This window comes from Bactrocera dorsalis, chromosome 6 (genome assembly GCF_023373825.1).
Source record: "Bactrocera dorsalis isolate Fly_Bdor chromosome 6, ASM2337382v1, whole genome shotgun sequence".
In the NCBI taxonomy this organism is placed as follows: domain Eukaryota; kingdom Metazoa; phylum Arthropoda; class Insecta; order Diptera; family Tephritidae; genus Bactrocera; species Bactrocera dorsalis.
Window position 1 is genome coordinate 15,983,231 of NC_064308.1, and position 16,567 is coordinate 15,999,797.

Genomic DNA, 16,567 nt, shown 5'->3' on the forward strand with positions numbered 1-16,567 from the left:
AGGAAGTATTTCATTTGGTTCAGCCGTTTTGAGTTTTAGCGTTACAACTATACACCATTTCATTTTTATATATGTAGATCTATAAAAACGAACTCACATTTTTAAAGCAAAACAGCAATTTAAAAAAGAAATACGATGAATTTAAAACCTTAGTCGTCCATAATTTCTTCGGGCTGAGTTACATTTTTGCATAAAAATGCGTTCAAAGTTTGTTGTATAAAAATTGCTTTTTTCTCCATGTAAACATTTTTGTAGCATTGTATGGCGTCGGAAAGAGATTGACTTGCCTTGGCACTACGATTTTCATCGGGATCATTGTTGCAAAAAATTTCAATCGCCTGTTCTACCAGTTCCATCGCTTTTGCAATTTGCGCAGTTGTTAGCTTTTATGGTTCTGTTTGGATAACGGTCGGATCAGTTTCATCATCCAACGTATGTTCAGTACCAAAATTTAATAACATTTGGTTTGTGAGCTCTTCATCCTGTAAGTTTAACAGTTCGTTGATATCCTCAATCCCCATTCCTTCAATATTATTTTCCCTAGCCAGATTAGCAATTTCTTCCCGAACAGTTGGTATATCGTTAATCGGAACATTGTTTTTAAGCAAGCACTCTGGCCATATATTTCCCCAACTTCCATTCATACAAGTCACTTTAACTTCTTTCCATGCAAAACCAATATTTTCGACAGCCATCTTGATATTGTAATCCTTCCAAAACTGCGGTATGGTTAATTTATCTGCTTTATCAGTTGCTTCTATAAGTTGAGAAAATGTTCGCCGTAGATAGTAAGACTTAAAGTTGGGTATTACGCCTTGATCCATCGGCTGTATGATAGAGGTGGTGTTAGGAGGCATAAGAACAATTTTTATATTTTCAGAGATATCATCTGAATATATGGGATGTCCTGGAGCATTGTCCATCAGTAACAGCATTTTAAAATCAATCTTTTGAGAGCAACAATAATCTTTCAGTTCGGGAACAGCGCAATTTTTAATCCAATCTGTAAATAGCATGGCAGTCATCCATGCTTTCTTATTAGCACGCCAGTGAACCGGAAGATCACTTCTATTCACATTTTTAAGGGCTCTTGGATTCTCAGACTGGTAAATAAGAAATGGCTTGAATTTAAAATCCCCTTCTGCGTTTCCACCTAGAAGAAGGGTAAGTCGATCTTTAGGGGCTTTATACCCAGGAGCAGATTTTTCCGCCTTGGAAATGTAGGTTTTTTTAGGCAACCGCTTCCAATACAAGCCAGTTTCATCGACATTCAAGACCTGCTTGCGAGAATATCCCCCTTCTTTGACAATAGCTTGTAGTTCAAGCTTAAATTTTTCCGCAGCTGGCTTATCAGCGCTAGCCGATTCTCCTTTTAGAGAGATATTATGCAAATTTGCCCTAGATTTAAAGCTTTGGAACCAACCGTTACTTGCTTCAAATTTTTTGGAACTTCCACTGCTTGTTGATGGAGTATCATTCTGTAGATCATGAAAGATGCTGATGGCCTTATTTTGAATAATCAATTTGCTCAGAGGCACTTTTCTTTGGTTCTCATTTTCAATCCAAACCGACAGAAGAGCTTCCATTTTAATCAACAGCGGACTTCTTACTTTGACTTGTTGTGACTGTAGTGAGGTAGCAGTTTTTGCAAATTTTGTGATTTGGTCAGCATCTCGGTTGCAAATTGTCCTTACAGTAGACGAAGCTAAGTTAAGATGTTTTGCGATGTCAGTGGCTTTTTCACCCGACTTAAAACGTTTTAGTATGTCTAATTTCAATTCGACACTGATTTGTTTGTGCTTTTGACTCATTTTTTCGCGTGATTAATAGCCAACTGAAACCGCAACTGCGACGGAAATTCTCTGCCGAAATTCATATTTCTGTGTGCAGCACTTGCATATATGCCGATAATTGGGAATCCCCTTTTTACGGAAAAATTGATTTCTGTAACTGAATATGTATGTATATACATATGTACATCGCTGCATACGTAGGCATTCAAACCACCGAAACTGAAATTAACGACGCAAATTGAAAACATTGTACAATACATATGTATGTACTAGAGGTCTCTAGTATGTACATACATATTTTGCGACGCAAATCGGGTCGACGCAAACCGGGGCCCTAGTGTAATTTATTTTCCTATTGGGCACGTCGATAAGTGCCTCAATTTTTTCAAGGAAATTATACCCCAAAAGTAGATCCGATTCTAAACCTTCTATTTCGTAGAAAATTTCTTCGACCCCAAATATGGTTATTATATGGTAATGCTTTATTATGGAATAGCCGTTCACGGTTTTTATCCGTTTATAAATGGCTAGTTTGTTTTTGTTATTATAAACCCCAGGCTTAATGTAGCAAGACGTTGCTCCTGTGTCGACTCGAGCTTTTAAACTTTTTTTTTATTTTTGAGTCGTAGACTTTGCCAAAAAAATGACTCTCATTCATGTTGTTTATCCTCTGGGTTTTCTCCTGTGGGCGAAAGCTATAATAGCTTTCCCTTGGTCGTTTTATTCCTTGGATGTTTTTATTTGAAATATACCTATTTGGTTGGTCCATATTGGCTTGATGGCTTGTACTGGCCAATGGTTTTCCAAAATTTTGGAAATTTTGTTTAGTTGGGACTTTGGGTAATTTTCCTTTCGGTATGATCTAGACATAGATTGATCTATATCCATTGGTTCTGGTTTTGGCATGTTGCTCTTCTGACGAAATCGTAAATTATTACTTGGATAAAACTGTTTTACTCTTGTCCTTTCATTTGCAAAATTTTGTGCAAATCGAGCTCTCTGATTATTGGATTCTATTTCCTGAGCTTTGGCCAATGCGTCGGGCAAATCCTTCGGACAGAGGGAAAATATAATATCTCTTAATGGAGCGTTAAGTCCAGTTATAAATATTCTAAGAGCCTGGTCTCTATTCTTTTTGTTCAGTTCTTTTGTTATTGGTGCGGCCCCTCCATAAGTCATAATGGTTTTATTAATTATCAACGTTAGTTTTTTATTAACTAAATTATAATACTCAATGACCGTCATTGAGCCTTGTCGTAAAACACTCATTTCCTGTTCTATGATATGAATCGGACGTTTGTCCGAATATGCAAAATCGAGACGCGCAATTATCGCGTCAAAATTTAACACAGTACCATGGTTGGTTAATGTGTCATTTGCTTCTAGTGTAATTTTGTTACGCAAAATCGTAAGGGCTGCGAAGTACTTTCGGCTACCTCTTACATATAAACTCATAACGTTATGTGCTGCTTCGCGCCAGCTAACATAAGCGTTTATCCTTCCTGAAAATTCTGGTAAGGATTTTATAACATCTAGTGACTCATGACACTGAATGTTGTCATTTATTGTTTCTGTCTGAAAATCTGTTACTCTGTGTGTTTCAGTTTCAACTTGAGTTTTTAACCTGTCAATTTCTTGCCTTATTGTAATATTGCTTTCCGTAATTAGGCGCGTAATTAAATCTACCGTTAATCCTGCCTCACTAATCATGATTAATTATTATTATTATTTTTTGTTTAGAGAAAAAAAACTTTATTATTATTTTATACTTGTATAATCTCTTCTAGGAAGAGATGCTCTTCTATTCTGGAGGGTCCTTTTGTGTAGGATTCGCAGAATTGAGCTAAGTTATGGGGGTCTTTTTATTTTGTTATGTGGCTGGTCGAGCCTTAATTTATATTTTTATTTTATCTAAGCTGGAGGGTCCCCCCGAAGGTGGTGAATCGCAGCTTTATTTTATTTTATTATTGGTTGCATAAACCAGAAATTATGTTTTTTTTTATTTTTTTCTGGGGCACTTTTTCTCTTCGTGATCTCCACCGCAATTTTTACAATAGTATAATCTAATATCTTCTTCTTCTTTACTGGCGTAGACACCGCTTACGCGATTATAGCCGCGTCAACAACAGCGCGCCAGTCGTGTCTTCTCTTCGCTACGTGGCGCCAATTGGATATTCTCTCGAAAACTCGCAACGTCGACTCATCGGTTGTTGTCATCGTCCAAGCCTCTGCACCATATAGCAGGACGGGAAATATGAGCGAGTTATACAGTTTGGTTTTTGTTCGTCGAGAGAGGACTTTACTATTCAATTGCCTACTCAGTCCGAAGTAGCACCTGTTGGCAAGAGTAATCCTGCGATGGATTTCCAGGCTGACATTGTTGATGGTGTTTATGCTGTTTCCAAGATAGACGAAATTATCTACAACTTCAAAGTTAGACTGTCAACAGTGACGTGAGAGCCAAGTCGCGAGTGCGACGACTGTTTGTTTGATGACAGGAGATATTTCGTCTTGCCCTCGTTCACTGCCAGACCCATTTGCGTTGCTTCATTGTTCAGTCTGGAGAAAGCAGAACTAACGGCACGGGTGTTGAGACCGATGATATCAATATCATCGGCATACGCCAGCAACTGTACACTCTTATAAAAGATTGTACCTGCTCGATTCAGTTCTGCAGCTCTAATAATTTTCTCCAGCAGCAGATTCAAAAAGTCGCACGATAGGGAGTCGCCTTGTCTGAAACCTCGTTTGGTTTCGAACGGCTCGGAGAAGTCCTTCCCGATCCTGACGGAGCTTTTCGTGTTGCTCAACGTCAGTTTACACAGCCGTATTAGTTTTGCGGGGATACCAAATTCAGACATCGCGGCATAAAGGCAGCTCCTTTTCGTGCTGTCGAAAGCAGCTTTGAAATTGACGAATAGGTGGTGAGTTTCGATTCTCCTTTCACGGGTCTTTTCCAAGATTTGGCGCATGGTGAATATCTGGTCGGTTGTTGATTTACCAGGTCTGAAGCCACACTGATAAGGTCCAATCAGTTTGGGATTTAATCTTTCACACAATACGCTCGATAGAACCTTAAATGCGATGTTGAGGAGGCTAGTCCCACGGTAGTTGGCGCAGATTGTGGGGTCTCCTTTTTTATGGATTGGGCATAGCACACTTAAATTCAAATCGTTCGGCATGCTTTCATCCGACCATATTTTACAAAGAAGCTGATACATGCTCGTTATCAGTTCTTCGCCGCCGTGTGTTAATAGCTCGACCGGCAATCCGTCGGCCCCTGCCGCTTTGTTGTTCTTCAGGCGGGCAACTATTATTCGAACTTCTTCATGGCCGGGTAATGAAACGTCTGCTCCATCGTCATCGATTGGGGAATCGGGTTCGCCTTCTCCTGGTGTTATGTGTACACTGCCATTCAGCAGGCTGGAGAAGTGTTCCCTCCATAATTTAAGTATGCTCTGGGCATCGGTAACTAGATCACCTTTGGGGGTTCTACAAGAGTATGCTCCGGTCTTGAAACCTTCTGTAAGCCGCCGCATCTTTTCGTAGAATTTTCGAGCATTACCCCTGTCGGCCAGCTTATCGAGCTGTTCGTACTCACGCATTTCGGCCTCTTTCTTCTTCTGTCTGCAAATGCGTCTCGCTTCCCTCTTCAACTCTCGGTATCTATCCCATCCCGCACGTGTTGTGGTCGATCGTAACGTTGCGAGGTAGGCAGCCTGTTTTCTCTCCGCTGCGACACGGCACTCCTCGTCGTACCAGCTGTTCTTTTGTACTTTCCGAAAACCAGTGGTTTCGGTTGCAGCTGTACGTAAGGAGTTTGAAATGCCGTCCCACAGTTCCCTTATACAGAGTTGTTGACGAGTGCTCTCAGAGAGCAGGAGTGCAAGCCGAGTGGAAAATCGTTCGGCTGTCTGTTGTGATTGCAGCTTCTCGACGTCGAACCTTCCTTGTGTTTGTTGGCGTGCGTTTTTTGCTGTACAGAGGCGGGTGCGAATTTTGGCTGCAACAAGATAGTGGTCCAAGTCGATGTTAGGACCTCGGAGCGCACGCACATCTAAAACACTGGAGACGTGTCTTCCGTCTATCACAACATGATCGATCTGGTTGGTGGTTTTTCGATCCGGAGACAGCCAGGTAGCTTGATGAATCTTCTTATGCTGGAATCTAGTACTACAGATAACCATATTTCGGGCCCCGGCGAAGTCGATCAATCTCAACCCATTTGGGGATGTTTCCTCCTGGAGGCTGAATTTACCAACCGTAGTGCCAAAGATACCTTCTTTGCCCACCCTGGCGTTAAAGTCGCCAAGCACGATTTTGACATCGTGGCGGGGGCATCTCTCATAAGTGCGCTCCAAGCACTCATAAAAGGCATCTTTGGTCACATCGTCCTTCTCTTCCGTCGGGGCGTGGGCGCAAATCAGCGATATGTTGAAGAACCTCGCTTTGATGCGGATTGTGGCTAGACGTTCATTCACCGGAGTGAATGATAGTACTCGGCGACGGAGTCTCTCTCCCACCACGAATCCCACACCAAACTTGCGCTCCTTTATATGGCCACTGTAGTAAATGCCACAAGGACCTACTCGTCTTTGTCCTTGTCCCGTCCATCGCATTTCTTGGACGGCGGTGATGTCAGCCTTTTTTTCACGAGGACATCAAAAAGCTGGGCAGCGGCACCTTCTCAATTAAGGGACCGGACATTCCAGGTGCATGCCCTCAATTCGTAGTCCTTATTTCGATTTCCATGGTCGTCATCAAAAGGGGGGTCTCTCATCCGAGGCTGATTACACTTTTTCATTGGGGATGTTTTTTTACGTGGCGGGTTCCAAACCCAGCGCACAGCCCTACGCAGGGGATGTTTCGCCTTCTCACTTTAGCTCGCCTTCAAACGGATGTTCTTAGGATACCCAGAGGATACTTGGTCAAAGACCGGAAGTCGTGAGCTGCTTGAGTCATATGTAAAAGAATCGTTTCTGGCCACTCCAAAGTGAATGGCGATCAGAGAACTTTCCTCACTTGCGTGAACTTCTACATATGACTCCACCCTCAGAGAAATACCCGGGCGTTGGAGGGAAGAGTAAATTCTCTTGAATCGTTCCAACCAAGAACAGCCAATCGCTCAACTGCAAACGCATTTCAGTTACGTGAAACCCTAAAAGAATTTATTACAAATAATGCTTTATAATGTGAACTATTTTCATATCAATAAAACACGAGGTTTATTTTTGTAGTACAAAAAAGTTTTTTATTTAAAAAAGTTGTTTCAGAAATACAATATATATATGCATATATTTATATATAAACAAATTTGTATAAAAGGTACTTCATGATTACTTATTTACTTAAAAAAATATATTATTTGACTATTCACATTTCTTGTATATCACATTTTTAAATTAAATAGTTACTTCTAATGTAATCACTATATACATATATATGTATATAAAACAGGTAATTCAATTTTGTTTTCGTAATTCATATTATTCAACATTTCTTACATATCACATTTTTAAATTAAAAAAGTTACTTCTAATATCACCATTCTATACATATATACAAAAAAAACATGAAATTCAATTTTGCTTACTATATATATAAAACAGGTAATTCAATTTCGTTTCCGTAATTCATATACTTCAACATTTCTCACATGTCACATTTTTAAATTAAAAAAGTTACTTCTAATATCACCATTATATACATATATACACAAAAACATGAAATTCCATTTTGCTTACTAACTACTTAAAACAAAAATAATTTTCTATATATGTAAATTGAACAAAAAATAGTTTCAGTCTATCATTATCACATTGTTAATAATCTACCCCAAATACCCCGAATAGAAATTACTGATTTCTTCGAACACTAAAGCCGACACTTTTGCCTCGATATGTAACACCATGTCTGGCGGAAGACCGCCTTCCGAAATTTTTGTAGCCACGGAAGCAAAATGTTGTGCGGTGGAATTAGTTTTACGCGATCGTGATTCGTCAATCATTGTACATATGCTCGCGCCTGTCGTTTCAAGGAATTTCGCGAACGCGTCGCCGCTCTTTTTCTGCGAAAATGGATTGGAAAATAATGAGCAAATTATTCAAAGCAAAATAAAGAAACAAAATATACCTTTTGTCCACGTCCATCCGAAGATGTCGGCTGCGACGTCTCCATTGTCGTCGATGATGTTGATGCCTCCAAAGATGGATCAATATTTCTATTGCCTTGGACACTTTCGACCTCCTCGCTTATGCTGCTAATAGTACTGTAAAATACATTATTAAAAAAAATTATTTTCGTTACGTAAGGATATTTACTTACCGCCTTGAATTTGGAATTTTTTCCATAAACGACATCGCCTCCAGATATCGCCATTTTCTTCGGAAAGTTTGTTGGCCACTCCTGGAAACGATTTGCTCCGTTCTTTTACATCGTTTGTAACAGTCACGTAGACTCTTCCACCTATTTTTGCATTCTATTTCTGCAAATGAAATTAATATTAGAATTTAATATATTTTATTTATATTTATTTGCCTTACCGCACAACCTTGTGTTTGTAGAAATCTGTTTCCACGCCATATCTTTTTTTCTTAGATTCTTATAATCTTTGTGGGAGATAGATAGGGGCAATTTCGTACTTCTTCGATTAAAATTTCGTCGTCCATATTTATATCTGAAATATTATATTTTCATTGTATACTAAACCCAATTACATACAATAAATGTAAAAATATTACACAATTAAAATAATACTTACCGCAAGTAGACCAATTCACTCAAATATCAACATAACAACGGCCGGCATGTACACAAAACAGCGCAGCTCTCCATTTTGCATGTACACAATTTCGTTGTGGCCATACTAATAGCTTGCACTTTAATGAAATTTTAATATTTTGTTCAAAGTGAAATTTTTTATGCAAAAAATAAGTAAATAGGTAAATTTATTTGTTTTAAATTATCAATTGTTATTACAAATGGTAAAATAGAGCTATTTTATGCTTTTATTTGTAAAATAACGACAAGTTTGTAAGAGCTGTGAATAATTTTACATTTTACATATTAGTGGCATCACCACTCTTCCTCATCTCTCTATCTTCCATTCTATTGTCAACTCTACTGTCGTCCTACTGTCGTTGGCAAATATAGGAGAATATTGAAGTTAGCGAGAACGACAACCGTCGGCCTAGTCGTGTCGTCGACAAAATAACAGTGTCCATAAGAAAGTGTGTATTTGACAGATGTCGTTTGTCGTCTGTCGTCGTATTGTGTTCAGCATATGATGCTTTGTCGCCCCTTCGGTCCGTTGACATATTGACTCTTTGACATGAAAGCAAAAAATGTGAGCTTCGCCATTGGTTGTCCGTGTCAGCGGAAATTTCGCATGAAGCATGTAGACAAATTTACAAACATTGTGTGTATGGTTCTTTTATATTTGTTTACATGCACACATAATTACATACATATACAAGTTAATACCACCAGTTCATATTACATGAACATATTCTGTATCTGTTATGCAAGGCATACGCACATCCATTAGTTGATTGATTGAGTTGGGCTAGAAATTGCCCTTGTCGCTACACACGACACAACTTTTAATACAATTTTAAGGCCAACTTCATTTTGAATATTCACTTCGTTGCTTAAACATGAGCTCGGAAGTTGTTACTTTACTTATTACATATGACGCGCTCTCTTCGACAGCCGAAATAAAATGGCGAAATCGTTTGAAATCGCACGACCAACCCAAACACTATCCAACTAACACAACCAACTTCACAAAATATCAAAAAATTTTGATTTTCATCCAACCAGTTGATTCAACTCATACAACTGCCCCATATACGTAGCAATCAGTTGTTCAATTCGTTGAAGTTGATACAATAATTGGTGCATGTATGCCTTGCTTTATAAGTATGTAACCCATATGGTACTTTGCTAATACTGTCCGCCTTAGGTGGTCCAAAAATGTAACTCATAGATTGTAAGATGAATCTTTCCACTTATAACATATGTCGTATCTCCAGTGGATTGTAGATATACTTCCTAGAATGTAAGATTAATATTTGTATCTAGGCTTAAGCAATATATTGTATTTAAATTTATATATTTGTATTTTAAATTTATTGTATTTAAGAAAACGAGGCAGTTGCCCACAGGCAGTTGCCCGTAGTTGCCCAAACTCGACAGAGTAATTAATTGGCGATCCTGCCAGGAGACACGTGAACTCCTGTTGGACCAAGAACAAAAAAAAACAACAACAAAAAAACGCAAACAAGTATCACGAAGTCGCGAGAAAAGAAATATAAAAGTACGAGTGTGTTACTCAAAGCGTACGGTGGTAATTAGAAGCGCGCAAAGCAATTAACGGCAAAATAAAAATCGATAAGTCCAAAAAGAGACATAAAAAAAATCTCAGCGCCACAATTGAAAAAAAAATTCGAGTGTGTGTTTGTGCCAACTGCCTATCGAACGCGCCACGTCTATACGGATTACGGGCGAAAAACAAGCTAACGTACGTGTTACAACAATTGAAAAAATAAATAAAATTGAGAAACAAAAAAAACTACAACAGTTTCACATATAAAGTGATTTTAAAATCTGAATTGAAAAACCAAAAACTGAAAGTGAAAATTTTTGAAAATTTCAAACAAATAGAAGAAAGTGCGTGGATCTATAAACTATCCACATAAAAATAATAAAATAAATAAAAAAAAATTTCTGTAAATCAGAAATTTCACTAAAAAACTTATTTCAGTTAAACCTCGCACACGGCCGCCAAAATTCGACTCAAAAAGCAACAGCAGCAGCAAAGGCAACAATAGCCGCAACAGTAGCAACAGCAGCAATAGCAACAGTAACAACAGCAGCAGTAGAAGCAGCAACATAAAATTAGTTGTATTATATTTATTAATTAAATGGGAAATAAACCCACTAAAATTAAGTATTACTATATATTCTGCTTCATGAAACTCACAAATACATAAAATATATAAAAAAAGGCAAACCCGAAAAATAACGATTAAAAAAGAGGCGATAGGAATAAAGAATTTTTAAGAGAACAAGATAATTTTATAATTTTTCAAAATGGCAGTGAATAGTTTTACTGTAGACGATATAGCTAGATTAATAGCTACACAAACCGCAAACTTAAGAACTGAGATAGCTCAGTTGAGTAATAGAATTAAGACTTTAACAGATGTGGCACACGTAACTGAGTATGAAACTCAAGGAATTAATGATTCCATAACATGTGACGAAAATTTAGACATAATGAAGTCTTTGCCAGAATTTTCCGGTAAATCTTATGTCAGCTGGAGAGAAACTGCTAAGAATTCGATGAGCCTATATGTTGAAGGTAGTAGAAGGTATTTTGGAGCACTAACTATCCTCCGAAATAAGATTGTAGGTAATGCCAATGATACGTTAACTAATCATGGCACAGTTTTGAATTTAGAAGCAATATTTGCAAGATTTGATTTTGCTTACGCCGACAGACGACCAATTCACGTAATTGATCAAGAAATGAGCGTTATGAGACAAGGATCGACATCCTTAATTGATTATTATAATGAAGTCAATCAGAAATTGGCATTACTAATAAATTCAGATATTAAAAAAACAATTAAATATCAAGAATCGAGAAACCGCGTTAAGAACTTTTATAACTGGTTTAAATTACCCTCTAAATCAAATATTATTTACATTAACACCTACCGATTTGGAAATTCTCTTGCTAAAGCACAAGAACTTCATTCAAATACGATCGCAATTTGCTTTGCAATTTACTAAAAGCAATCATGAAATTGGTTCACGAAACCAGCCTCAAGCTAACCGAAGATATTAGAATTTTCAGAATAACTTAAGGTACCCCCAAACAAATAATAATGCATACCAAATGTATGCCAATCACCCAGAACCTATGGAAGTGGATCAATCAATCCGATTAACAAATAAACCCAATCATGTGCAAAGAAACCAACCACACATGAGGAGTAACACATATAATTGGCAGACAAATTATCAGCCAACAAATATACCAAAAAGGTCCATTGAAAGTGCACAAATAAGCACACAACCTCAACCAAAAATTCAACGAATTTATAATATTGGTGAGAACCATTTTTTAGGGTAAACTCCGATTTGCCGTATGTTATTAAAACCGATAAAAAAACTGGGCAAATCTTTAAAATTCTCATAGATACGGGGGCAACCAGCTCATATATACGGGCTGGAATTTATAATAATAAAAACATTTTAGTAATTAAGAAGAAGGTTAGAACCATTCATGGTTCGACCATAATAAAACATTTTCATAATATCAATGTGTTTGGTATACAGTTGACAGCAGGCAGTTCCCCGTAGTTGCCAAACTCGACAGAGTTATTAATTTACATATATGGGCAAATGTGCGACCGCTTGGTCTTTTAACATGACATCGAAGCGATTAATGACCAAAGCAAATATATACATATTTACGTATATAAATATATGTCGTATCAAACTAAAGTATATAAAATGCATATTTAGGTAGTAGTACAAATCTTATTGAGTTATACATATATGTACATATTTGCAAAGTTTTTATGGAATTCATCATAAAATATGTAAATTTTAACATAACTATGTACATACTTATGTACTTAGTATATGCTTTGATAATAAATATATACGGAGGATGGAGTCATGTGTAGAAGTTCACGCAAGTGAGGAAAGTTCTCTGATCGCCATTCACTTGGGAGTGGCCAGAAACGATTCTTTTGCATATGACTCAAGCAGCTCACGACTTCCGGTCTTTGACCAAGTATCCTCTGGGTAGCCTAAGAACATCCGTATGAAGGCGAGCTAACGTGAGAAGGCGAAACATCCCCTGCATAGGGTTGTGCGCTGGGCTTGGGACCCGCCACGTAAAAAAAACACCCTCAATGAAAAGGAACAACAAGCCTCGGATGAGTGACCCCCCTTTTGATGACGACCATGGCAAACGAAATAAGGACTACGAATTGAGGGCATGCACCTGGAATGTCCGGTCCCTTAATTGGGAAGGTGCCGCTGCCCAGCTGGTTGATGCCCTCGTGAAAGTAAAGGCTGACATCACCGCCGTCCAAGAAATGCGATGGGCGGGGCAAGGACAAAGACGAGTAGGTCCTTGTGACATTTACTACAGTGGCCATATAAAGGAGCGCAAGTTTGGTGTTGGATTCGTGGTGCGAGAGAGACTCCGTCGCCGAGTACTATCATTCACTGCGGTGAGTGAACGTCTAGCCACAATCCGCATCAAAGCGAGGTTCTTCAACATATCGCTGATTTGCGCCCACGCCCCGACGGAAGAGAAGGACGATGTGACCAAAGATGACTTTTATGAGTGCTTGGAGCGCACTTATGAGAGATGCCCCCGCCACGATGTCAAAATCGTGCTTGGCGACTTTAACGCCAGGGTGGGCAAAGAAGGTATCTTTGGCACTACGGTCGGTAAATTCAGCCTCCACGACGAAACATCCCCAAATGGGTTGAGGCTGATCGACTTCGCCGGGGCCCGAAATATGGTTATCTGTAGTACTAGATTCCAGCATAAGAAGATACATCAAGCTACCTGGCTGTCTCCGGATCGAAAAACCACCAACCAGATCGATCATGTTGTGATAGACGGAAGACACGTCTCCAGTGTTTTAGATGTGCGTGCGCTCCGAGGTCCTAACATCGACTCGGACCACTATATTGTTGCAGCCAAAATTCGCACCCGCCTCTGTGCAGCAAAAAGCGCACGCCAACAAACACAAGGAAGGTTCGACGTCGAGAAGCTGCAATCACAGCAGACAGCCGAACGTTTTTCTACTCGGCTTGCACTCCTGCTCTCTGAGAGCACTCATCAACAATTCGGTATAAGGGAACTGTGGGACGGCATTTCAAACTCCTTACGTACAGCTGCAACCGAAACCATTGGATTTCGGAAAGTGCAAAAGAACAGCTGGTACGACGAGGAGTGCCGTGTCGCAGCGGAGAGAAAACAGGCTGCCTACCTCGCAACGTTACGATCGACCACAAAACGTGCGGGATGGGATAGATACCGAGAGTTGAAGAGGGAAGCGAGACGCATTTGCAGACAGAAGAAGAAAGAGGCCGAAATGCGTGAGTACGAACAGCTCGATAAGCTGGCCGACAGGGGTAATGCTCGAAAATTCTACGAAAAGATGCGGCGGCTTACAGAAGGTTTCAAGACCGGAGCATACTCTTGTAGAACCCCCAAAGGTGATCTAGTTACCGATGCCCAGAGCATACTTAAATTATGGAGGGAACACTTCTCCAGTGAAAGCACAACACCAGGAGAAGGCGAACCCTATTCCCCAATCGATGACGATGGAGCAGACGTTCCATTACCCGACCATGAAGAAGTTCGAATAGCAATCACCCGCCTGAAGAACAACACAGCGGCAGGGGCCGATGGATTGCCGGCCGAGCTATTCAAACACGGCGGCAAAGAACTGATAAGGAGCATGCATCAGCTTCTTTGTAAAATATGGTCGGACGAAAGCATGCCCAACGACTGGAATTTAAGTGTGCTATGCCCAATCCATAAAAAAGGAGACCCCACAATCTGCGCCAACTACCGTGGGATTAGCCTCCTCAACATCGCATATAAGGTTCTATCGAGCGTATTGTGTGAAAGATTAAAGCCCACCGTCAACGAACTGATTGGACCTTATCAGTGTGGCTTTAGACCTGGCAAATCAACAACCGACCAGATATTCACCATGCGCCAAATCTTGGAAAAGACCCGTGAAAGGAGAATCGACACACACCACCTCTTCGTCGATTTCAAAGCTGCTTTCGACAGCACGAAAAGGAGCTGCCTTTATGCCGCGATGTCTGAATTTGGTATCCCCGCAAAACTAATACGGCTGTGTATACTGACGTTGAGCGGCACCAAAAGCTCCGTCAGGATCGGGAAGAACCTCTCCGAGCCGTTCGATACCAAACGAGATTTCAGACAAGGCGACTCCCTATCGTGCGACTTTTTCAATCTGATGCTGGAGAAAATAGTTCGAGCTGCAGAACTTAATCGAGCAGGTACAATCTTCTATAAGAGTGTACAGCTGCTGGCGTATGCCGATGATATTGATATCATCGGCCTCAACACCCGCGCCGTTAGTTTTGCTTTCTCCAGGCTGGACAAGGAAGCAAAACGAATGGGTCTGGCAGTGAACGAGGGCAAGACGAAATATCTCCTGTCATCAAACAAACAGTCGTCGCACTCGCGACTTGGCACTCACGTCACTGTTGACAGTCATAACTTTGAAGTTGTAGATAATTTCGTCTATCTTGGAACCAGCGTAAACACCACCAACAATGTCAGCCTGGAAATCCAACGCAGGATAACTCTTACCAACAGGTGCTACTTCGGACTGAGTAGGCAATTGAGAAGCAAAGTCCTCTCTCGACAAACAAAAACCAAACTCTATAAGTCACTCATAATTCCCGTCCTGCTATATGGTGCAGAGGCTTGGACGATGATAACAACCAATGAGTCGACGCTGCGAGTTTTCGAGAGAAAAGTTCTGCGAAAGATTTATGGTCCTTTGCGCGTTGGCCACGGCGAATATCGCATTCGATGGAACGATGAGCTGTACGAGATATACGACGACATTGACATAGTTCAGCGAATTAAAAGACAGCGGCTACGCTGGCTAGGTCATGTTGTCCGGATGGATGAAAACACTCCAGCTCTGAAAGTATTCGACGCAGTACCCGCCGGGGGAAGCAGAGGAAGAGGAAGACCTCCACTCCGTTGGAAGGACCAAGTGGAGAAGGACCTGGCTTCGCTGGGAATATCCAATTGGCGCCACGTAGCGAAAAGAAGAAACGACTGGCGCGCGGTTGTTAACTCGGCTATAATCGCGTAAGCGGTGTCTACGCCAATTAAGAAGAAGAAGATATAAATTATATGCCGAGTCGGCTGCTCATAGGAAATAAACGAATCTGGAGGCATAAATTTGTTTACATTGGAATTAGCATTATTTTTCTCATTTAAAACTGAAAATTCTCAATTCTGCTAATTTCGTGGTGAAACAGGCTTATAATTTGTCTGTGGTGAGATGTTATAAAGAATACTATTTCCAAAGAATTTTAATACGAATATTTATTAATTGAGTACTACAGAATAATTTCGGGGATAGACGTTCTTGCGAAGAACTCTTTGACGAATTACGAAGCGTGACCTTTAGAACAAACACTTTAGATTTTTACAACGACGTGAAGACCAGGTTACACAGGTTAAATAACAAATTAGTAACGATTTTAGGAGAAACCGAAGCAACTAGAGAGAGTGCGATGAACAACAAGCGCACTGCCCTCAATATCTTTAAAAACAAACTTCCTGAACCAATGAAATCAATCCTTTTCTGTTGGAACCCAGAAGACTTGGAACATGCTATGGACATACTGTTCCAAGCCGGGTACGCACATACAGGGAACAATAACGTGAACAACAGGACAGAATTTAAAACTCATTCAAGTAATAGGAATACTGACTATAGAAACAATACACAATACAATAAAAAAGACAGTAGGAATAGAACACAGTACGGGAATTCCCAACAACTATTCAACAGAAGGAATTTCCAACCAATACCCCAAAATAACGGAAGAAATTACCAACAATCCCAACCATATCAGCAAGCAAATCCACAAAACCCCAGTCCTCAAAACCCATCCTTCCAGAGACCAAATTTCAGAAACCAACCGGAACCTATGGACATAGGAAAAATAGA

General features: G+C 39.9%; 2 protein-coding genes across 3 annotated transcripts in view; one reads left to right on the plus strand and one right to left on the minus strand.

The window, feature by feature from the left end:
* LOC125779360 (zinc finger BED domain-containing protein 5-like) overlaps positions 1 to 16,567 on the plus strand; it is a 451,651-nt gene that overhangs the window by 20,044 nt on the left and 415,040 nt on the right. The gene's annotated exons all lie outside the window — the stretch shown is intronic.
* LOC125779680 (tigger transposable element-derived protein 1-like) lies at positions 387 to 1,811 on the minus strand. The gene has a single exon (XM_049460953.1). The coding sequence runs from the start codon at positions 1,809 to 1,811 to the stop codon at positions 387 to 389; it is 1,425 nt and encodes a 474-aa protein (XP_049316910.1).